The sequence below is a fragment of the Pelodiscus sinensis genome, chromosome 16, assembly GCF_049634645.1.
Source record: "Pelodiscus sinensis isolate JC-2024 chromosome 16, ASM4963464v1, whole genome shotgun sequence".
NCBI classification, from domain to species: Eukaryota; Metazoa; Chordata; order Testudines; family Trionychidae; genus Pelodiscus; species Pelodiscus sinensis.
This window is the reverse complement of record NC_134726.1, coordinates 2,729,267-2,753,336: the sequence shown is the minus strand read 5'-3', so window position 1 is coordinate 2,753,336 and position 24,070 is coordinate 2,729,267. Positions and strand designations below refer to the sequence as shown.

At 54.0% G+C, this 24,070-nt stretch overlaps 1 protein-coding gene across 8 annotated transcripts in view; it reads left to right on the top strand.

Annotated features, from left to right (window-relative positions):
- The window catches only part of DNAAF8 (dynein axonemal assembly factor 8), a 114,590-nt gene extending 93,062 nt beyond the window's left edge, over positions 1 to 21,528 (top strand). For all 8 annotated transcript variants that reach the window (XM_075899066.1, XM_075899063.1, XM_075899067.1 and 5 more), the window contains 8 exons: positions 2,209 to 2,378; positions 5,866 to 6,061; positions 9,809 to 9,903; positions 11,311 to 11,431; positions 14,678 to 14,895; positions 16,485 to 16,567; positions 17,826 to 17,895; positions 21,326 to 21,528. In XM_075899066.1, the coding sequence (XP_075755181.1) occupies positions 2,209 to 2,378; positions 5,866 to 6,061; positions 9,809 to 9,903; positions 11,311 to 11,431; positions 14,678 to 14,895; positions 16,485 to 16,567; positions 17,826 to 17,895; positions 21,326 to 21,403 (1,031 nt within the window). In that variant the 3' untranslated portion in view covers positions 21,404 to 21,528. The remainder of the gene's footprint in view (positions 1 to 2,208; positions 2,379 to 5,865; positions 6,062 to 9,808; positions 9,904 to 11,310; positions 11,432 to 14,677; positions 14,896 to 16,484; positions 16,568 to 17,825; positions 17,896 to 21,325) is intronic.
- The last annotated feature ends 2,542 nt before the right edge of the window (positions 21,529 to 24,070 follow it).

The window sequence follows — 24,070 nt, the reverse complement described above, 5'->3', positions numbered from 1 at the left end:
GGAGCCAGCTTGCTTAGACGCCAATAGGACGGCGCCTGAACTGCATGAGATGCTTCCCTGGGCTTGAACACAGACAGTGACATACACTCCCTTGTCTAAACATCCCAGGAACCTGACACGTGCTGCTCTTGAGACCGCATTGATTTATACACCCAAGGAAGGAAGCCTCTCCAGTTTAGCAGTGTACACGAGTGAGTGCCACAGGTTGGCTTCAACCTCCTGGAAAGCAAAACCGCCTTAGACACAGGAGGTATCCTGAAATAGCTGTTCCGCATCGTTTGAGTGTGCCTGTTATTTCGAACTCTCACGGGCTCGCTATTGCGGCGTCCCTGTAAACCTCCTTCCACGAGGAGTTTCGGAGTAGCGGCTTATTTCGAAATTAACTCAAGATAAGCTACACAATTTGCATAGCTCGAATTGCACAGCTTCTTTCGAGCTCCAGATGCAGTGTAGACACACCCGGTGTGGTTCTTAGGGGAAGCTGAGGGTATCAGTTTTGCAGGCTCACCTGAAGGTAAAAACATGTACACACCTTTGGGTGTGGAATTTGTATGAATAGGCAGCACGTATAGTTAAGCACATCCCAGAAAGAATAGGAATGTTTGCCCGGAAACACAGCAGATGGTGCATAAAACATCTTGAGGACAATGACTACTTATGTAACAGTATGTAATTTAGATTGCCATTCTATCCACCAGTAGCTGAGGGTAGCAGGAGGTTTGCCTCTGCAGAGCAAGCTGTTGCTATGGCATTTACCTTTCTGTTCAAGGATTTTGTACAGAAAATATGAGACCCTGTAATGTGAAAGCTCCCAGAAGAAAATGGGTTAATTTGTCTCACTGAGATGTACACAGAAGAGGGGCATGTTGTTGTTTTTTATCTGGCTCCAAATTGCTTTGTGTCATGAATCAATAACATGTCTCTTGCCATTTGAAAATAACTCCATGCGCCAAATTATATGTAGTATTACTGATGCTTCGTTGCATTAACATCTGTATAATCAGTAACTTGGTGCATAGAAAACATAAAGTGACATCTGATATATGCAGGCAGATAATAACGGTAACAGTATTAGCAGCCTGCAATACTTATTATTATTACATGCTTCATGCTAGCTGACATGGCCAGGTACGAGGAGCTGACGGGTCCCAGTTCACTGTTTCCAACATTACAGTTTGCCTGCAAATCTTTAAAGGATATTATCGAGATAAAATCATAATTGTACTCTTAAAATTATGGCGCTTTCAATAACTGAGACTGATAGAATTTTTATACTGTTTGTTTGCTTTATGTATTATGCCCAGTGAGGACAGTGGAGCTAGTCTGATCAGTTTCACTTCCCCTTCCTGGTCAGTTTCATTTTGTCGTTTTCAGGGATGTGCACCAAGATGCTGAGCTTGGTTCTCTGCTCTGCAGACGGGAGTTTGGGTCAGACGCAAAGTGATTTTGGCTCAGCTCCTCAGTGATATTTAGACATCTAACTGCCCTCTAAACCAGTGGCAGTTGTGTGCCTAAGTACCCATAAGAATCTCAGAGCTAAGCTATTTGACAGTGCCCATCTAAGCAGTATAGTCCTAGTGGGGAAACAGACACATACGGAATCTAAATAAAGGATGCTAAGGGCTCAGTGGTTATCCCAAACAAAATACAGGACTATGTAGCACTTTAAAGACTGTCTTTAAAGTGCTACATAGTCCTGTATTTTGTTTCAGCTACACCAGACTAACACGGCTACATGGTTACCCCAAGGATTGCATTATAAACTCTGTGCTAACTTCGGCTTTGTTTTGATCTTATATTACTTGAAAAGGGGGGGGGGGTTAAATTACCCTGTTTAACATATGCAAAAATGGCATCCCACAGAAATATCTTAATTGATTCTGGATCTACAGATTTGTACTATAAGATGTTTGGAGCTGCTCACAGACATTCAGATATCAGATAGAATCGCCCTTCTGGCCTTGCCTGCTCTAAATATATTTTACAACTAAAATGTTAAAGCATACCATCTTTATTCTGTGATTGTTTGGTTCTGACAGTAGTGTCCTGTAGACTACATGCCAGCTGCTCTTTTAAAGTCCTTGCTCTTTAAATGCTTGTCCTAGCTGACAAACAGTTAACTGATGTTTGCCTTTAAAACTACTGAGTGAGTACCCCTGCTCTCCTGCTTTAAGCAGCTTTGCTTTCACTGTTGTTTTTCTGTTACAGGAGCCCAACTTCTGTGCACTGTGTTGCTGATCAAACCTGGTGTCTGGGCTCGTAGCCTCGCCAAGATCCTCCGAAAATTAGTCCTGGAAAAATTCAGCCTTGTTGGGATGAAACACATAAGCCTGAAACCAGACATTGTCTTAGGATTTCTCTGTTCTGAAGCTAAACAGGTTTGTTAAAAACCAGACAGATCTATGACTGCGTTAGCTCTTAAAGTGGTCCCGCTGCAGCATGTGCTGATAGAATCCATTTCTGTTAAAGCAAAACACTCCAGTCCGGGATTTCTCAGTGGTTGGCACAGGTGAATTCCACAAAACAATTCTGTCTGCACAGGGTGTCAGCTATGAAGAGAGCGGCAAGGCTGAGAGCCTGTTTGTATCACATGGCACAAAGAAACAGGCCAGGTTTCTCTGAAAGGAAAGTTCTGAGCATAATTCCGTTCAGGAGGAAATCTCCCAGGCACGGAATAAGTTATTAAGTAAATGCCCTAATTCATAATGAGTCCTATTACATTTGCAATCAGAGCTCAGCCCCCTTCCCCTCCTGCCCAGGTTTCCAGACAGGAGGTGTGGGCGGGAGGGGAAGGGGGTTCACACACCTTCGAGTGAAATGCACATTCGCAGAGGGAGAGGTGCCCAGGGCGAGAGTCAGTAGTTTGTTTACAGAGACTGGGTGGTTAAGGTGAAGGGCTGGTGAGGAAATTAAGGCTCTGGAAGTGGAGCTGTTAAAACAGGAATCCCTCAGGGTCAGGTGGGAACCCTTTAATAACACAGGAGAAAAAAATACAGCCAAGCCCTTTGCACAGTGGGACCTGCCACATGACTCCCCCCCCACACACTATGTGACTCTTTCCATGCCATCCCTAACTCGGGGAAGGGCTCCACCTCTTCCTGCCCTTGCCCCGCCATCTCCATTCGTTCCCCAGGCCCCCTCCCCGCTCCTGTTCCACTCAGGTCCAGGTCCAGTGTTCTCTAAGCTACAGAGTGAGCAGCCACCCAGAAGAGATCCAGGTACTGGCCAGCTGATTACCAGAGCCAGCAGCCAGTGTGTGTTTCTGCAGGTGGTGCACATCCACACGTGTCTTGGTGGACATAACAAAATTTATTCTACACATGGATGGGAAAATTAGAGGGAACATTTGTTGGGTCCCCCTGCCACAGTCACTGGCAGCAGTGAAGGAAGCAGAGCGACCCGGCCCCTGCTTGCTCCACCCCCCTGGCTCCCAGCTGTGCCGCTCTGCTTCCCGCTGCGAGTGAGTGAGAGGGGGGTCGCTCTCTGCTGCCAGCGCCAGGCTACTCACTAATCCCTGGGCTGTGTCACTTGGAGCCTGGGGGCTAGGGGCAAATGGCTGAAGCTGGCCCCCACCCGCTCCCTGGTGGCAGGAAGTGGAGCAGGCTGGGGCCAGGTCACTCCACTTCCCCCCACTGCTGCTGGTGAGTATGGTGGGGGGGACCTTTGCTGCCGACAGCAGTCCCCTGCTAGTTCCCCAGTCTGCCTGGGGCCCCAAGAGACCCCCCAAAAGGCAGGCTCTTCCCACCAGCTGCTGGCTGCTTGGTTCTCCCTCCCATGGTGTTTGGGGGCACTTGACCCTTTGTGCCCCGGCTCTGAGCTTGGGAAGGAGCTGCCCCTTGTACCGGAGCATGAGGAGGCACTGCTGACTAAAGTTCTGAGTAGGAATACAGGGGTGTGCGCACATCCTCTCCTGGCTCGTCCATCTCGAGCAACTCCTGTTACCAGGCAGCTGAGCAATTGCTCGGTCTCAGTAACCCTTGGCCCATGGTGCATGCTACAGATCCCGTGTTGGCCTGCGTTTGCTGTGGGTTTCTATTCCAGTCTGACTTGGGGAGCAGAGGAAAAGGTTTTGCTGCTTTTGAATCCTGCCAGCCCTGCACAGCCTACACAGCTTAACACTGATCTTTCTCGGGCATCGGTGCAGTTGTTTCTAAGTCCCAGTCAACGACATGAGTGCTACACGAGGATGTCACTGAAGACAGTGAGGTTGCATGAGGGTAAATGGGGGCATTGTCTGGCCTGCAGGACTTTGCTGCCTGTGACAGTCCACCAGAAGGAAAGAAGCCAGCTTGATTCTCTGGTCCCAGCATGAGTTTTCAGGGTCAGCCGTTAGACACAGCACCTCAAAATGAAACACGTTTGCATGGGAGCCATTGCAGGACAGTAAATCTAGATCCACTGCCCCAGCATTTCTCCTGGGTTTCTTTTCATAATGGAACCACACTGTAAAGTAATAGCAGTAGTACAGATAAGAAGTTTTCAAACCAGACGTTTCTTCATTGAGAAATTTCCGTTTTTTATCTGAAAAAAACGGTAAAATTCCGTTGACCAAAAAAGTCTTTTGTGACATTTTAATGGAAATGTTTATTGACATTTATATCGAATGTATTTGCAACAGTTCTCAGCATTTTAATTTGCCAAGGCAAATGTTGATAATTGAGGTAGCGGTTTGGGTAATATTCTTGATCAAAAGAATTCTATCAAACATTTCTGAAAAATGGGTTTCACGTGATGAAACAAAAGCACATTTTTGAAAACAAAATGCACTGGGTTGTGAAATTCTTGATTTGAAAAGTGGATAGATATTCTGCGCTGTTACATTTCTTGCACCGGGACTCAACAGCACTTTTTTATCACAGCACAGCCCTGTGGAGTTTGTGCATATACTTTCCATAGGCAATAATACCATGGGAATGAGCTTGGACGCCAGTGACTTGTTTGTCAGCTTTACCTAATTTCATGAGAAAAAATGTCCTTAGATGTATCAAGACTCTTAGGTAACCTCTTAGCAACATCAGCATCCCATTCCGAGGTGGCATAATCTGTCGTGTTGGATCATTAGTGTTTGTTTTGGTTTCCCCCCTGGGGAATGCTCAATATTAGTTGGAAAAGGAGTTTTCTCCAGTTATTTGCAAGGCTTGAGAATGATGGCTAACGCCTCTCCCTGTCCGTATTCCCTGAAGCAGGGGCGGCCCGTGCGTATAGGCCAACTTGGCTGTCGCCTAGGGCACAGCGTTAAACGGGGCGCCCAATGACGACGTCACGCCATTGATGGCTGTGGAAGCAGGGGTGCCGATCACGCGTTCCGGTTGGGGCGCCAGCTGCCGGTAGCTCGCCTTGGGCCGCCCCTGCCCTGAAGTCAGGGGGACGTGCAGCCAGGCACCACGTGTGCCCCTGTGGAATATTTTAATGTCCTCAGGGAAAGCAGTTTTCATTTGGGTGCTTCCAAAGGATTTATCGTAAAACGCTACGAGAGCTACGTAGGTATGCTCGTGTGTGAGAGGGCGGCCATGTTGGATTGAACCGGCGGCTTCCAAGCACGAACTGCTACAGCTTGAGCTAAACAGACAAGAGTCCCTAGGTGGCGCTGGAAGTAACACACCCCTATTCTCTGGGGATCGGGTGTCGAGCCGGCCCTGTGTAACATGCACTCGCCAGTGGGCCACGTGCACATGTGTGGGCTTGGTGAACTTTGGGGCGGGGGGTATTGGCAGGGAGCACATGGCCCTTTGGCAGGAAGCAGGGCAGGGAATAAATGGTGTTTATTACGCTGTGGATGTGGTTAGCCATTGGAAGTTTGCCAGGTGTATCTAATACTCAACGTGCATCAGTACAATCTGAGTCTCTCCCCACTTTTCTTTTCAGGAGCCTGCAATTTTAGAAGCTCATAGCAGCTACCTCACCTCTGGCTCCTCCCTTGTGTTGTGCCTGCAGAGAGAGAATGCTGTAAAGAAGCTGGTGGACTTACTGGGGCCGGAGGACCCTACGCTGGCCCAAACGCTAGACCCATGCCTTTGGAGGGCTCAGTACGGTACCAGCTCAGTCCAAAATGGATTCTATGGTGGGTCCCCAAGCTAAGAAAATGATATTTGAGGGACTCCCATAGGCCAAGGGAAACAAAGATGGCCTGCAACTACTTCTTCATGTATTGCCAGGCCAGAGCAACCTGGGGAGGCACCTCCGCACGACACCAAAGCCAGAGCCCATGGGGAGCTGTGGCTGCTGGGTAGGGGCCGTGCAGAATTCTAGGTGGAGATGTGTGAAGAGGTTAATAGCCCCATTGCTGCCTTGGCTCTGGCCAAAGCCACCCAAGTAGAGAGTCAGAATCCCCTTTGATCCCCAGACTTCCAACTCAGGGATCACGTTCTCATCTCTCTCCCTAGTGTGGAGGTGGGAAAATATCTGAATCTGCTGGTTGACAACTTAGTATTTTTCCAAATAAAATAAGTAAGCTTTAGGAAGCACATGGGTTTGGTTCTCTAGCCCCCTTTAGGCTAGTTAGATTTGCTATTTAGTTCTACTCCATGGCACCAAATCCCCCTCCTTCCCCATCACTCTCCATGCTGGAATTGAGAGCGCTCAGCAGATTGAGCTGCATGTTCAAGGTCGTGATGACGAGTCTCCTGCAGAGCTTTTCAAAATTCGTAAGGGTGGCTTGCCACACTCTGCCTCAACGGCTCATATTGCCAGCCAGCCAGCCAGCCTGCGTGGACACAGGAAGGATCTTTCTGCGCTCAACAGGATCCATGCCAGTACAGAGTCTGACGTACACAGGATTTACCAACGGCCACACTCTGACAGCAGCTCCCTTGCAAAGAGAGAGAACCCACATCTTCCCGTACATCAGCAAGTAGCCAGTGACCGTGTGGATGCTTCAAGGAATTCAGTTGGCTCTTCAAGAGTTGTTCTCTTTTCCAGTCCTCAGGGATAAGCCAAGAGAAATCCCTTTGCACTCCCACTCGGATGATCCCAGTCAGGGAAGTAATTGGGAGTAGGGTTTACCAGCCTGAAAGATTTGAAGAAATATCAGAGCTGTTTACCTGGCGCATGCCCAGCCTGAAACCCTGCTTCTCAGGTTCCTAAAGGGCTGATGGATTTCCACGTGCTGAAAACTCGGTGGATGAGATCTCGCCACGCCTGGTGGAAAAGGGTCGATGGATTTCAATCACTGTAGCTAAAGTGGGACCCTGTGAATCTGAAGGGTCCCACTTTGGCTACTTACACCAGCTGAGGGGTTGGCCCCAGAGTGTCTATTCCTCGAGAGGTCACGCAGCCGACAGTGTCTGCAGAAGGGCTCCCAGCCAGTTCTGAAGCAGTAGCCACTAGAGTGGTACGGCTATTGCGAACTAGCCACATTATTCTGAAAACGTAAATAACGGTGTGAGCCAGCTAGCCGCACTCAGGTGGCCAGTGGTCAGTCGCTGACAGGCCACTGTGTAGTTTGCCAAGGCAGGGCAGGGTGCACTCCAGCCAGCTGTGCCAAGCAGCAGTCCGTCCTGGGACATGGGGCATTCATCAGTTCTCCATGCCCATCCTCCGAGCACGGGAAGGCAGAGCAGGGAGAGCAGCATTCGGCATGGACTGATTGGCGAGCGACAGGGGCTTGCCCAAGCAGACTTCTTTGCCATATGAAAAAACACCAAGTGTCCTTAGTTTTGCCCCAGACAATGACACATTGCTGGCTCCCTGCCAGATCCTCTTACTGAACTGGAGCAGACACGAATTGTGTGAGTTTCCTCCCCTAGCAGCAGCCCCTAGCAGGGTTCCCTGGACATTGATTCAAATTCCACTCAGCTGATTGTCAGAGCACTCACAGCCGGCAGCCTGTGTTTCTATTGGCGGTGCACATCTGCACATGCCTTGGTGCAGATAACAACATTTATTCTGCACACTGATGGAAAAAATCAGAGGGACCATTAGTCCCTAGCATGGTCAAGAAAAATCAAGCAAGGCAAGGCTAGAATTCGGCTGATTGCACCAAACAGCCACACGCTTTTAATACTAGCAGCTGACCACCTGGACTGCTTCCGTCTGCTCTGGATCTTTGTTTTCCACACCAAGGTGCAGGGTGTCTGATGCCCTGTGGCCCTGCATCTTGCGTGACCATTTACACTGGAGCAGCAGGGCCTGGAGCATTTTACACCAGCTCTGCTGAGGTTTGAGTGCCATTCACAAGGTACAGGGCAATGGCGAATCAGGCCGCAGGGCTCTGCAGCTGGCAGCATGGCTTCCGCACCACCGATCACTCGATACACAGCTCTGGGGTCAGCTGACTTTCGCATTAGGCCTCTTCTGACAGAAGACTCCAGGAGCTTTTGCACCACAAATGACTAGTCGGATGTTGAGTCTGCGCAGCCTGCAATGGGTGAGCACTTTCCAGAGAGCAGCAGGCTTTGGGGCAGGGACCTCTCGCATCCCAGGAGCATCAGTCTGCCCGGCGCATTGGCAGCCTGCTTGAACTCCAGTCCAGGGGCATAACTTTCCTTTCTCTAGTCCTTCCACTTGAGACTTTCTAAGCAGTATGAATACAGCTTCACAGCACTCCTGGGCTGTACCAAAATCTCATCTGCCCTCTTTTGCAGAAGGGGAAACTGAGGCACGTGGCAGTTAAATGACTTTCCCATCACTTAACAAGGCAGTTAGTGTCGCATTCAGGATTGGGTCAGATACCTCCTGCCTCCCCGTCTTGTGCTTTAATCACAGGACCATCCTTCCTCCTCGTGTTTCCCCCCATATTGTCCCACTCTCCACAACCCTGGTATCAAGAGGTGTGGATAGTGGTGCATGATTAACCAACACATTTTGCCTCGTGGCTGAGCCGTGCCTATTGATGAAAATGCCCAGCCCCTAAAGTAATCCCAGAGGCTACGTCTACACTGCCGGCTTCTTGCACAAGAAGCTTTTTGCGGAAGAGATCTTCTGCAAAAACATATTGCGCAAGAGCGCATCCACACTACAAAAGTGCATTGCAAAAGCAATAGCATCCAGACTGTGTGGACGCTCTCTTGAAAGAAAGCTCTGATTGCTATTCACAGAATAGCCACCCGAGCACCTGTGCTTTTGGCCATTGGCTCTTTTTGGGCAAGAAACCCCTGTTGCCTGTCCATACACACCTTTTTGTGCAAGAACTCTTACACAAAGAGGAGCTGTTCCTCGTGGAAAGAGGAATACCTACACTGCAAAAACTCCTCTGCTCTTTTGATTTACTGTAAATGTACTTGCGCTAAAATGCGCTTGAGGTGTGGATGCTCTGCGGGTGTCTGCGCATTTGTGCAAAAAGCCTGTGGTGTAGACATAACCAGAGTGACTATCTCAGCTGTGTTCCCAGGAGCGCATTGCTGTTGTGGGATTTTGATGCCCATTCCCTCTGGGGTGGCTGATGTTTAAAGGGGAAGAAAGAACCAAATTCTGCTCTCCAGGATGCCATGGTGAGGTGTAGCCCCCGGGGTACTGAGGTCATTCGTAGCTCCTTCCCACCCGACCACACCTGCCCCATGTGATCCAGCCTGGATGGTGCATTGTTACCACTGACTCCCTCCAGCCATCCCCATTTGATCACCCTGCCACGGAACGGAAGGCGCCTTGGTTAGTATGAAGAACAAGCTGAGCAATGATAGCGCCAAATCAAAATACCAAGACAATGAAGCAAATGTAAACACAGTGGCTTTAAATGTTCGCGGTGACTGTGTAGAACAGCTGCCCTTTAAAGCAATCCCTTCAGCGAGCTGCATGCCATCAATCCAGCAGAGTGAGCCTGGAGAATGGGTGAGTCCTGGCCTGATAGAATCTCCTCGTGTCTGTCTGGCAGGCTCCGGATCCTACCACGCTGCTGTCCGGGATACGAAGCTGTTTTTCCCAGAAGGGCTGTGCGGGGCCGATTGCCTGGTGCTGAAGGAAGAGGAGGTAGGGTTCTGCCTTTTCCTGAAGCATGTCCTGCTATAACAGGGCAGTGGTTGTGGCCTGGGTAGCCCAGGACTCTGATCTCGTCCTCTGTTGGGTGCCGTTTCCACCTCCTCTAAGCATTAACTTTCGTAAGGCTTTTGACACAGTCTCGTATGGCCTCATAAACGAACTAGGAAACTACAACCTAGATCGGGGTGAGGAACCTCAGGCCTGGGGGCTGGATGTGGCCCCTGCCTTGCCTGGATCTGGCCCCTGAGGCTCAAGGACACCCTCAGCTTAAGCCCCCCTGTACAGTGCTGGAGGGCACAAAATCTACTAGCCGGGGTCCGCATCGGGCCGCAGTTTGGGCTTACGAGAAAAAAAAACATGCATGGGGTCATTGACTTGATCCCCTAGCCATTAAGTTTCCCCACTTCAAGTTGTTTCACAAGAAGTCCAAGTCTTTTGGAACGTCTCTTGGACTTACAGCGAGGATGGCCTGTACCTCAAACCCAAATACTCTTGCCCCACCTACTTCATGCCCCTTCTCCGAGGCCCTCCCCTGCTCACTCCGGCCTCCTTCCCTTTCACCAGGCAGGGGCAGAGGGCTGGGGCGCAGGCTCTGGTCTTGGGCTGAGGGATTTGGAGTGTGAGAGGGGCTCTGAGCTGAGCCTGGGGCAGTCGTTGGGGTGCAGGAGGGGTTCAGGGTACAGGCTCTGTAAGGGAGTTTGGGTCCAGGGGGCTCAGGGCTAGGACAGAGGTGCAGGAGGGGTTCATGACTGGGGCAGAGGTTCGGAGCTGGCTCCAGCTGGGTGCTGCTTATCTCAGGTGGCTCCTGGGTGGGGGTGCAGTGGGGCTAAGGCAGGCTCCCCCCTGCCCTGGCCCTGCACCGCTCTCCAAAGCAGCCAGCAAACTCCATCCCAAGTCCTGTTGTGCCCCCCTCCGTTCTGTGGTGATAGAATATGGCGGGAAGGGGGGCACCCTGACTTCAGCGCCCTCCTCTCCCTCCCCTGCCCTGCACAGCAAGCAGGAGGCTCCTGGAGGGACTGGGGGCAGGAGATGCACAGCAGTGGGGGGAGGGGCAGCGGAAGTGCTGCACTTGGTAGCCTCTTGGCCAAACCCGTCAGGATCCCCCGTCAGAGGCTCCAAGGTCTCCCGGTAGATCCCCATGGACTGGCTGGTGACCACGGGGCTAGAGAGTCCGGCCTGGGCAGACTCAGGGCAGGGACTTTGGACAAGGATAACGAGGTGCCCTGAATTAACCACAGAAGGGAGCGTGTTCAGCTCCCGAGTGCCCGGCCCGGCCTTCCCTAGGCTGGCACTGACAGGTGAATGCCACAGCTTGCCCAGATCGCTCTTCCCAAGCATGGCCCCTGCTGATGAGAGGGCACCAGTCACGTGGTCCGCCTTTCCCCTTCCCTCCTGTAGATTGAGAACATGCAGCGGGACCCCGTGGTCCAACCGGAACCCGGCAAGCGGCGCAGGGTCGTAAGGCGTGAAACCAGAAGGCAGCTCGGCTCCCGGGGCACCGAGCAGCAGCAGAGTCTAGGTAAGGAAACCTCGAGCTCCTCCGATTCCTATTGATTCCTTGGCCAGCAAGACAAGCCCTGGGTGGCAGCCTGAGTCAGCGCTGACTTGCTCAGAGCTGCAAACCACTCAGACTTATTAACCCCTTGGACGCCAGGCCTTTCCTCTGGACTGCAGTGAGCCTTGGCTCAGGGCCCATGTATCTCTGTAGCATGACGAGGCCACTCACGGCCACATCTTCTCGGTCATGCCCTTTTCCTGCCCGGAATATGAATAAGTAAAGGGCAGGGAACTCAGAGGCATGGGAGGTAACTGGCCCCCTCGGGTTAGCCGTGGGGCAGCCGTAGCAAGGCTGTTCAATCCGTGACTCTCTTCCATCTAACATTCCAGCTCAGCTCACCCCAGGTCATAACTCATCCTTCACCCAAACTCCCTTCAGACCCAACCCCCTCTCCTGCACCCCAGTCCCTCATCCTGAGCTCCCTTCTGCACTAAAACCCTGTCCCAGACCCCATGTCCCCTACACAGAAAAGTGCAGCCCTTAACCACTTACCAACATCTTGGAGTTGTTCCCCCCGCCCCCCAAAAATGTTTGCCTAGTGGTTGGCCCTGCCAGGAGTGCAGGGGACTGGACTTGATGACCTCTCAAGTTCTGGATTTGCAAGAGTTATTGCAAGTGCGACCCCTCCGGGTATGTCTACACTACCCCGCTAGTTTGAACTAGCGGAGTAATGTATGCATACCGAACATGCAAATGAAGCCCGGGATTTGAATTTCCCGGGCTTCATTTGCATAAGCCGGCCGGCGCCATTTTTAAATGCCGGTTTGTTCGAACCCCGTGCCGCGCGGCTACACGCGGCACGGGCTAGCTAGTTCGAACTAGTGGGGTAGTGTAGACATACCCTCCCTGAGGAGACGGGAATACTCCACAAGCCGCACTTTGGGCATGTCTCCACTGGGGCTATTTCGAAATAACGAGGTGAGTGTCACTCTACCATGCCCGGTATTTCGAAATCACAACTCCTGCTTGTGGAGAGGAATAGCTTATTTCGGGAGTTATGATTTTGAAATAACTCCTTAGGGTAGACATAGCCTTTGTGTCCCAGAGTTGGCAGTGAATCCTGGAGTCTGCCCTGTTTCGTATGTATCAGCCCTCCTGTGAGCGACCGGGCCGTGTCTGGGCACAGCTGAGGGCGTCCGCTCAACTTCAGGGCTCCTTACAGTCCCCAGACTGGTGACCTCTCCAAACAGGCCACAAACCAGTCTCACAGAGCACTTCAGCAGCTGCCTGAGGCCTCACGAGCAAAACCCCTCCGACACCCCAGCAATATCCGTGCCCCAGATGGCCCTGGGCCTATACACAGGTGGGGGGTCCTAGCATCCAATCCCACCTACCCCGAACAAGTTCTGTCCGGTTCCAAGAAACCAGCCACAGATCCCTGGTCACTTTACCCTCTGGACCTTACCCACAAATCACGCTGGGCCAATCCTTTAGAATCTATATCTAAAGGTTTATTATCACAAGAAAGAAAAGCATGAGAGTAAGGTTATTAAAGTACAGTATGATACATGCACCGAATCTCCCAGTCCTCGATGCAGGCTCTAGCAGAGATGTTACAGCTGCTGGTTTAAAAGTTCTTGTTGCACATCCTAGAATCAGGATGGGTTCACAGGTCTTCCGGGCTCTTCAATCCCTGCAGTGCTGCCTCTGGGATGAAGTGCTGAGCTGAGAACAAAATGGAGTCCCCCACATGGCCTCTTTATACATCTTTCCTGGCCTCTCCTTGGCCGCAGCCAGTCACCTGGCAGTCAGCCTCTCTCTGCTGGCAGCTCTTAGGCCTCCGCCCTCATGCTTTAGGTGTGTCCTTGGCCCATCGAGTGCCATTGTCCCATGGCCTCGCTAATCAGCCTGTCCATAGGCCAGGCTCTGCCCAGTGCTCAACCACATTCAGAGAAATATTCAGTTTCCACACAATTACAGATTCCTACCTACACACACGAACATTATACACTCACATAAATAGCGTACACAGGATCAGCAGACAGTAAGCTTCTATTCAATACCTCTCATGGCCCCCTTCTATACCATTCTTGGGGCCAACACCCCCACCTATGGGTGCATCAGTGATCTGGCTGCTCCCCTCAAGATCCAGTAACGTGACACCCCCCGCCTGCCCTTTGCCTTTGAGAGTGTCTAAGCCAGTGGTCCCCAACCATTTGAGGTTGCCGGGCGCCAGGGGGCGTGGCCGTTCGCCCACCGGGCGCCAGAGGGCAGGGCCGCCCATAGCCCTGTGCCCAGGGATGGGGGCGGGGCCCCCCCATAGCCACGCGCCCGGGGCTGGTGCCCCCTCCAAGGGCCGTGCGCCCGGGGCCGGTGCCCCCTCCAAGCGCCACGTGCCCGGGGCCGGCACTCCCCTCATGCACCACGCGCCCAGAGCACGGGCGGCCAATTCGCGGTGCTCCCGGGGCTGGCGCTCACCGTGCACCATGCGCCCGGGGCCAGCTCCAGCGCCATGCATGTGCCACGTGCCTGGGGCCAGGCCAGCCCCGAGCACTTGACGGGCGCACAGAAATGCCCCCGCGGGCGCCATGGCACCCGCAGCCACTGTGTTGGGGACCACTGATCTAAGCACAGAGAAGAGTCAGGAAACATGCTGGACCGACACAATACACCCATCCAACAGCTTCTGAGACAGTCGCCACAGTGGGACTGTCCTGAGAAGGCAAGGACATGAGACCACTAAATCAGCTGGCACTTTAAGCCACATGAGCTTTTAAGATCATCTTGGACACTAGAGGGCTCTATTGCACACCCAGAAACCTGTTCCTTTGGCTCCTATTCATCAAATCCACAAAGCTTTCGCCTGGACAGACCAACAGATTTATCATAGGGAAACCACGAAAGTCATCAAACCTTACAGATGCTGATCCGAAGTGCATGTTTGGATTATAAAACCAGATGGATTAACAGATTTCTTTGCCTGGATGAAATTAAATGGAATAATATCTCGTGTAGTACATCAGGCACTGTCCTGGTGTGATGTCTCTGAAAATGGGGTCATTACTGCTGTCTGACTACATACAACACTCACACACAGCTTGAAGTGAGCAATCACATCTGCTAGCATCTACACAGCATAGTGTTGTATGAACCTCTGGCCCCTGGATTATTTAATTTGTTTGGACAAAGGGAGGGTATTTACAGGTTGTTGGGTTTTTTTTTCAATATTAAGCAGCCATCTGTTGTGTTTTGGTCTTTTCCCTTCAGACCGGCCATTGCTGGACACACTCTGCCAAACCACTTGCCTGATACTTCCTGGGATAACCCTTCGGGGCTCCGAGCACCCACCCTGCCTTGGACTGCTAGACCAGCTGATTGGCAGAGATTTCACAGTGACAGGGATACGTCTCACCGTGCTGGACAAAGCACAGGCTCACCTCGTCTCCGAGACACTGAGCTCGGAGGGGCGCAGTGTTTCAGCAATGGTACGGGACAAACAAGGAGCTGCTCTTCCCTCGGCCCACCCATTTGCTCGCCTTCACAGTTCTTAGTTCCACTTAGTTGTGACTCCTGCAATGGCAAACCCCCATCAGGTCTTCGAGTACCTCCCCTCTCGGTGCATGGGTGTCTTTACCGCACTTGCTAGAGTCCAGGTTGGTTATAAGCAGACAGGCATCCCCACTTTCTTTTTGGAGTCCCTGCCACGGGTTCAGGGAGGACATTGCCCCTGATACCTACAGCCTGTTTCCCTGTTGTTCATTTTACTCATTCATCCCTGGCCCCCTTTGGCTATTCTAACTAACCCCCCTCCTTTCCTGGGGAGTGCACGCTTGACTTCTTGGGAGGGGATTCTGTGCCCCACCGCCTAGTTTTCGCATAGCCAGTCTAAGCATATTTAACCCTTTCCTGGGTTTTGCTCAAAAATCAGACCCCAAGTCATTTTTGTTGCTCATCTCTGAGCTGCCTCCAGTTTGTTGCTAGCTTGCTGGTGCTGAGGCACCAGTATTCATCTCCGGGGCAGGCTAGCGTGTTCCCACCCAGCTTGGAGCTCCGTGCTGCAAATGGCTGAGAACCTGAGCCCTGCTCTGCCCCGGCACTGAAGTACGTGACAAGGGCTGTTGAAGCCCAGGGAGTTCTGGCTCTTGAAGCCCGGTGAGAGTCTGACCCCAAACATGTTTCCTCCCTGGCTGCTGTGTGGAAGACAGGCCCATCTAGGGAGCTGGCCAGAGGGAAGTAGCCATGGTGACTATCCAAGGAAGTGCTGTCAAACGCCCAAAGCAAGCAGGGGGAGGGGGGATGAGCCTGACACTGGCTAGAGACAAAGGACTGTCCCATGCGCGCACAGCCACCCAACTGAGAAAACATGGACATCGTTTGCCTCTCGCTGCTCAGCGTGGGGCCATAGCTCTTCCTGCAGCAAGGGCAGGGAAGCTATTTTCAGAGCATGATTTTTACACTGACAATATCCCCTTAAAGTAGATCTGTATAGAAGAGCAATTCTATCTAGTAGCCAATTAGACGAAGCACCAGTCTGCTCCCCTCTGGTTTTCCCAAGGCTGCCAGTCCCTCCCCCAGCCCCACCCGGGAATGATCCCCAGCTGTTATAGGAAGGGAGAGGGATGGGTAGTAGGATGGAAGCCGGGGAGCACCAGGGAGTGTTGCGCTGAAATCCTTTTCCCCACTCAGCGAGGAATCTCTTCAGTCACCAGTGAGGCGTGGCTGGTATATTTCCATACAGGCCTGGGAGTCCTGAGCCAATGGGAGTCTCCCAAAGGAGTCCCTCGCCTCCTGCCTCCAGCAAGGCCTGTCAGCGCAGTCTGAGTACCACCCCAGGCCATGCCTTCCTGTCAGTGCCTCGGTTTGCCTCTCGCCCAGAGGGAAATGACTAGACCCGTGCCCAGCCCGAGGAGAATGGGGAGGTCTGAATTCTCGTGGGGCCTGCTTTTCAAAGCGTGTGCTGCCCCATCTCTTCCATCCCCCATGCAGCGCGCTGCCTGTTCCTTGTGCTATCAGCAGCTGAGCAGAGTTCCTTACGTGGGTCTCTACACAGCCTGCTTTCTTCCCTCCCTCGCAGCATTCCCTGTTGGATGGGGCCTGTCTGGTGGTAGCAGCACAGCGAGACAATGCCGTTATTTGCTTTGACTCCCTGCTGGACAGGTAAGCGGGGACACCACCACGCCAGCCACATGCCAGAGAGCTCCTGAGCTCATCGTGGGGCTGGGATCCTTTTCTGCAATTCATCTCCCATGTACCTTTCCTAAGGGGAGGTACCTCTCAAAGGCCACCCTACTGTCATTGGTTATATTGGGACCAGCATGGTAGAGAGCGTTCATTTTCGGAAGTCACGCATCCAGAACACCCCAACCAGGCACTGGGGTCTCTCCAGGACACGGTCAGGGTAGTGTTGGGATTTTGTTGTGCAAAGACACCGGGAGTTCCCCAAAAGAAGGCTTGCTTGGAGAATAAACCTGCAGAATCAATAGGAGAACACCGGGGTGGATTCTGTTGCATCTACCACGGAAAGCCAATTTCAAGCAAATACCAGCGAACGGAATAAAAAATCTCCCTGTTCAGTAAATCCCCACGAATGCCTGGGAGAGGAGTAAACGTGCTAAAACAAACAGAGCCCCCGTAGGGGCTGATTAGTGGAACCGAATGATCGCAGACCAATTACCCCAGTGGGCCCAGGAGGCAGAGTTTCCCTCTCCAGCACGACAGGCTGATTGTTTGCGATGTGTGCCGGGCTTCCCTGGATCCGGCAGAGCCTGCGCTGTGCCGCACCCTGCAAGGGCGATCTCGCGGCACTACAGGCCGGCTCGCCGCTGGGCAGCACCCCCCGGGAGAACGCCGCCAGGGCCCTGCTCTTCTTGAGCCCACACACGCGAGAGCTGGAAAACTAGCAGATCTTTCCAAAAAGGCGCTTCCAAGCTTTTGAAACTCGAACCCAGCACATCTAGTCCTGGAGCGCCCTCTCTGGCTCATTCCTGGGGGCTTGGATGGGCTTGAGCATGGGAGGAGCGAGGACTAGTGGAGGCCTCTGGGTTTTGGTGGTCGGTCCAGAAGCCCTGTGTAATTGGGGAAACAATTAGAACTCCTATGGAATTCCTCTGTGTGATTTCCTCCAGAGATAAATAGCCAGGTCCCGAGGGCTTGTCTCTTTCCCCCACTGCCCCAGAGACTCTGTTACATCACTGGCCATTACTGTTTGTCTGAGGGATTATATCTGAAGAGCTCCAATCCGTTTATACAAAGCTTCGTAAAACCCTGGATTTAGCTGTGTAAAGAAGTTCAGCAACAGATGCGCATGGCCAAGAACGTTCCCCTCCCCCAACTAGGTCATTTGCAGGCTCTGATGGCATAGACGGCCGAGTGACACTTGCTTTTCCCCTGCTCTGTTTTCCCCCCCTCTTCCCAGTGGCCACCGGCAGAAGCAGGCCGTGCAGGACTGCATGCGGCATCTTCTGTATCCTCAGACCGAGAAGCAGGCAAGTGGGTGTAGATTAAGTCCAGCTGTTGAGAACGGGTTTATTTTGGTGGAAAATGTGAATGAAAATGGAACTTTCTCTGGAGAGAGGAGCAGGGGAGAGTGGGTCAGGGGGTCTCTGGCTGTGGTGCATCAGGGGAGGTGTAGTCTGGCCAGAGAGCTCAGCCCGTGTAACAGAATGGGAGCGTGAGGCTTCCGAACTCCAACTCCCGTGAGGCACCGCGGTGCCATTTTGAATAGAAGAAATGTTTTGTCCTTTTGTCAACAGAGCACATTTTCCCCAGGGATCAGATACTTTTCATTTGGTCGAAGCCCTAATTTTCCATCAAAAAGCAGCGCTGGTGGAAAATTGGCCACTCAGCATTCAGATTCTAGAAGCCCTGTCTCTGATCCAGGGGGGAGGATCGCTAACCCGTAAAATGAGGGGTGGCTGGCGGTTTTCTCAACAGCGCACTGCAAACGTGGAGAGGGTCTGTCCAGCAGCTTCCAACCAGACACAGACTTTGGAGGGAGGGTGCTGGCTGAACAAGGAGGGATAGGTTAGAGGAGATGGGACAGCATGAGGAATGGTAGCCAGCCAATCTGCCTGTCCAGGAAAGCAAGGGAGGGTGTCAGATGTGTTGGTGACATGGCAAAGCTCCCGCCGGAGCGACAGCAGATGGCACATTTCCCCAAAATCAGTGTTCGGCACCCTCAGGGCTAGGCCTTGCAAGAGACCCTGGGACGGTGCCCCAGCTCTGTGGCCTTGCCAGTTGGACACCCCTTGGTGAGTGCTGTAAAGCTGTAGTTTCCAGCACAAGGTATTCTGCGTTGCCCTTGACAACAGGCAGTGCAGGTCCCAGGATGCTGAGCCGAGTGCGATCGGAAGCCCAGCAAAGTCTGCAAGCCCAACTCTTCCCTAGCCCATCTTTGGGAGCCAGCTGTGAGTGTGCGGCACCACACTGCCTGCTGTGCCAATGGGGCATGTACCGGGCCACGGCAGCCATTCCGGGCTGCCCACTGGCTTGGGGGAGGCCCTCTGGTTTGCTTTGGAAACAGTGTTGGTCATTGCTGTCTGGCATGAAATCTCTTCTCCCTTGTGCCAGTACGTGGGCGCTCAGCCAAGGAGCAAGGAGCTTGGGATGCTTTCTGCACTGGGACAAGTTTCATTGCTCTATGTGAGAATGTGAGCTCATGTCCCCAACCCAGCCTCTCCTCCAGCGCGGTGCCAGGCCGCCCCTTCCCCCTGTTGCATGGTGGGAAATTTCATCTCCCATTGGCAGGGCATCTTTTGCTCAGGTAGCTTGAGAAATGACCGAGGAGCAAACCCGAGGAGCATGCTCCTAGAAAAATGAGTTTGAATTGCCTCAAAGGTTGTCCCGGGCAGCCACGTCTGACCCTTGCTAACGAGAGTACAAAGTGCCAAGCAGGCCCCCAGGCCAGAGCGAATGGGAAACAATATGATGGCAGGCAACGGGGCTAAATAAGAGGAGCTAAGGATGAAAATCCTCGTTGTTTGCAGCACGTCAGATGAGCAGAGCTCGGTGGGGCAAGCCATGGGCCGTACAGCCAAGGGATCGCCCGCTCTGCTCATGGTCCCACAGGCTTCCAGGTCAGAAGGGAGCATCATGATCACCCCGTCTGTCCTTTGCGCATTGCAGGACACACTCACACACACACCCCTCCATTCCTGTAATAAGCTCATAACCTCTGGTGAGGGACTGAGGTCTGCAGCACTTCCAGTGACCAAGAATTCACCGACTGCTCTAGTTCAAACCAGCAAGTGACCCCGTGCCCCACAGTGCAAAAGAAGGTGACCCCCCCCCCAGGTCTCTGCCAGTCCGATCTGGAGAATCCTCACCCATGTGCGGTGATCAGTTAGACCCTGGGCATGTGGGCAAGAACCACCAGCCGGACACCTGGGGACGAAGAGTCTCCAGTGTCGCTGGGGGCCTGCTGCGTAAGGCACCATGAGCTAGTAGGCTCCCCTTTCAGAGCTTATGTCAAGACCAGGCAGCTGTAGCGCACTGCTCCAGAGCGAGCCGCGACGGTTTTCCCTCAGGGGCTCACTCGAAGTGCAGGGAGGAGAGAGCTCGCCCGCCCGCCTGCCAGTTCCGTGTGGGATTCGGCTGCCCTCTCTGTATCACGGAGCACATGGCTCATAGGGCTGCCAGGTGTCCAGTTTTGAACCGGACGGGACAGTCCAGTATTGAGCTTTCTGTTTGGGAAACAAATGGAGACAATAGAACTGTCGGGTGTTTTCTAACTCAGACGGGATGTCGATTGTGATGTCATGGCAAGTGTGTCCGGTATTTTTGTTGAAACCATCTGGCAGCCCTAGTGTGTGTGTCCCGCTGGCTTTGCACTGGGCCGGGATGACCCACCCCGTCCAGTGCGCACTTCCATGCCCTCGGAGTGGTTTGGCTCTGGCCCTCTGATTTGCATTGCCACAGACGGTTATCTCCTACTAGCAGTGTGCCAGGGAGGAGCCCCCCGGCTGACAGACAATCAGAGTGCAAAGCTTTGCCTGGTCACGGCACAAACCTGCCTCCTCCGGGTGGCAGCTCGATTCCCCCAGCTCTGCCCGGCTTCCCGCCCCGGGAGCTTTCCAGCTGCCGCTGGCAGCCAAGGTGGCCGTCTTACCGCCTCCTGCCGTCAGCTGCCCCGAAAAGCTCCGTCATTGACACGAAATAGAAGGGACAGCATGCTCGCCAGGAGCGGGGCTGTGACACTGCCCAAAGCACCCTGGGAAATCCCCACCCCCTCCAGCCTCTTTGTGCCAGGTGAAGGGGTCAGTCCCCTGTACAGGAGCCCTGAGAGCCCCATATCTTCCAGAGCAGGCACTGGGGCAGGCAGCCCCAATGGTATCTTCCAAGGAGCTGCTCCCAGTCCCGGGCATATGGACGTGGCAAGGGCAGGGCTGAGCACATGTTGGGGGGACTCTCAGCACGTAGCCAGTTTAGCTGCCCCCCGCCCTGGAGCAGGAACTCTGTGCTGCCCCTCTGAAAGGCACAGCCCAGAACGTCACCCTCGGGCTCCTAGCTCCTCTTCAGGCCCCACCGTGCCCGCGCTGACTCGGAAGTCGTCGCCGCTGTCCCACTCCCCACCCCAGTGAGCGGGGCCCGGTGGCAGTGACCTGACTGCACGCCTGCCCCTCTCCATTCCTTTGGGAAGCCTGAGGGCAGACCCCCGGGGCAGCCAGCCAGGGCAGGAGAGCCAGAGCGGGGTGGCAAGGAAGGGGCGGGAGGAGGAGGAGCAGAGGGGATGTCTTCTAGTGGTTTCCCATGCCGCATCTTGTGCGCTGCCATTTTTGCCCATGTTATAAGAGTAACCGAAGGGCGTTTCCCTTCTGCTGGGCTAATCCCCCCTCTGCTCTGGGATGGCTTCAGCCTGCCCCCACATGTCACCTGGCAAACAGACAGTAAAGCCAGCTCCCCCCCTTTTCTCCCCAGGCTGAAGAGCTGCTCTGTTGCCTTTTCGACTCCCTGACGTCCAACAGCTTCTACCGCCTTGAAATCCAGGATTCCTAGCCCGGGTTTTCTGTTCTCCTGAGCAGCCCAGCTGCAAATCCCATCGGGGTCTGAGCACAGGAGGCCTCAGGACTGCACTGGTAGAGCAGCCCTGTCCCATTTGGGATTAAAATGCCAAGGCTGGAGCGTGGCGTTTGCATCTCTAAGTTGAGTCAGGGGGAAGGGGGGAAGCATCGCTCCACACTGGAGCCCCGGTTCCCAGGGGGCTGACTGGAAAGGGAACAAAGCAAATTGGGGGCGGAGCTGACGCAGAGAAGCCTTTCTGGGGCGCTCTGACTGGCCCCGGGAGCCGTGTGAACAGGGAAGTGGGGCTCTGCCTTCTCCCGAAAGAAACTGGCAGGAGGCGCCGGTTTGCCAGCCACCAGCTTGTCGCTTCTGCAGGGCCTGCTGCTCTCCTGTCTGGGTCTGCAGGCAGCGCAGACGGGCGGAGGCAAGAATAGGGAGAGATCGGCCTTGTGCTGCAGCATAATTGGTCTGAATGTCTGATGGGTGCTTGGCGGAGCCCGTCCCTGGGAGAACCCCCCTTCTGCCCTACGTCCTGCCCCACTTTTTCCTGTCACCACTCTGCTCCCACTCCACCTCTTCTCCCAAGCCCCGCCCCCACCTCTTCGGCCCCTGCTCTGCCCCTCCCAGCCCCAGTGCCCCCTCCCTGAACGACGCAACCTGGTGGCTTACCGGGGAGCCCGGCTCCGGCAGCAGGGTTGGGCCCAGCCTGCTCCACTCCCCTGGCTCCCAGCCGTCATTCTGGGGAGCAGACTGGGCCGAGGCTGGGCTGCTCTGCATCCTGCCGCCATCGTGAGTGCACGGGGACCCTTTCTGCCAGTGCGAGCCCCCCCGATAATCTCCTGGGGCCCCCCAAAGCGTCCTATGGACGGGCCAGCTCTGCCTATAGGGTTATGTCAGTCACTTGGGTTAGAGTTACGGTTCAGTCCTGCTCCCACTCTCAGGTGCCCTGCCACCACTTCCCCAGTAACGCTCACCGCCGGCTGGTGTGTGACAGGAGCTGGAGAGTGGAGACAGGCACAGCCCACAGAAGGGAAGCTGAGTAAGGTGGGGCAGCCTGGGTTCTCTGCAGATCCCCCTAGGAGGCTACCGCTATTGACTGAGCAGGGATAAAAGTATGAGAGTGTAATGTCCGCGTGCCTCCGACCCAGCCCTCCCGCTGAGCCCTCTGTCTGCTCCAGCCCCCCGCCCAGCCTCTTGCCATTCCTGCCACGCTACCAGTAGCCTGTGTTAAAAGCATCATCCTTGTCCCTTCCATTGACTGTCGTGGACCGCTCAGCCAGCTCTCTAGTTCACCTGCCTCCTCGCAGAGGCCTCAGCCTCCTGGGGGCAGCTGAGAAGAGACAGGTGAACTACAAGAGCTCTCAGGAAGATACTTGCCGAGCTCTCTTCTCAGCCCAAGAGGCCTCTTGTTCCTTTGCCCTGTTGGCCAGCCTGAGATCTGTGCCCATGTGCACCAATGCAGCTGATTACATCGCCGGTCGTGGGCGCAGCAGGAGCAGTTCTAGTGCGGTTCCCAGGGAGCTGCTAGCTCACAGCATCACGGCACGCAAAAGGACAGCTCTTTGCTGAGACGCAGTGCAAGCCGTATTTCTGAGGGCACGGTTTTACGCCATTCCGGCAGCTCTCTGCCATGGGTGGTGGGTGAGGGTATTGCTGGGGGGGATATAAGCCTCCAGCCCCGCCCCTTCTGCCAGGCCCCGCCTCCCACCGGAGCCAAGCCGCCCTGACCCCCCACAGCTTCATGGGGAGGGTGGTGCTCCGCCCCCAGTACGCTTACGTTAGGTATTCTGGAGGTGGGGTATGGGCGGGGCCAGGATGGCAGTTTAGGAAGGCAGTGCCTCCCCCTGCCATTGAATTCACTGGTGCGTGATCTGCCTCACAGTGACTGGCAAGGCCTTTTGCCCCGTTGATCTATTGGCGGGGGGGCCCACCCTGAAGAGAAGCACCCACAATCCTGAGGTGTATGAATAACCTCACAGGCCCGGATGCCTCCCAGCTAGATAGTGAAACACAGCAACATGGCAGCGGAAACTTGGCAGCTCAGGCATTTGTCCTGATGCTGCTGCTGCTCCCCAGGGCCGTCCCCCACAAGGTCCTCTGAGTACGGACCCAGCATGCCTGATAACCGCCGCTTGCCAGCCCCAGCTCAAGGGACACCTCTTGGCCTTCATCTGTCTGCTGGCTCTCTCCTCCCGTGATGCCCATGATGAGGGGTTATAAGGCCCATCCTTGCTCAGCAGAGGGTCACACGGCACGGCCAACCCAGTGCTCGGTGATGTTCCAGTTTCTCACCGGAGTCCCTCATGAAGGAGGTAGGAAGATGGAGTTCCCAGAGGGGCCATTAGCTTCCTTTGACTTTGCTGTCTTCAGTTGCTGTCTGCATAGATCTGGTCAACCCCCAACCCTGCCAGCCACGCAGATAATATTCCCTACACAGGAGCGTTTCTTGTGCTCAAGTCAAATGTCTTGCTTGCTGTGCCCCAGAGGCTACAGACTCGGGCTGCGTTCCCGTGGCCAGTGAGCTGTGTGCCTGATGCAGGACTTCCTCTGACTGCCGGCCATAGCTAACACACATCAGTGTTGCCTGTGTGTGCTGATTCCAGTTGTACGCGCTGTGTGGAAACGAAGAGGTACATGCGGAGCCGCAGGTTTTGTGTGGGA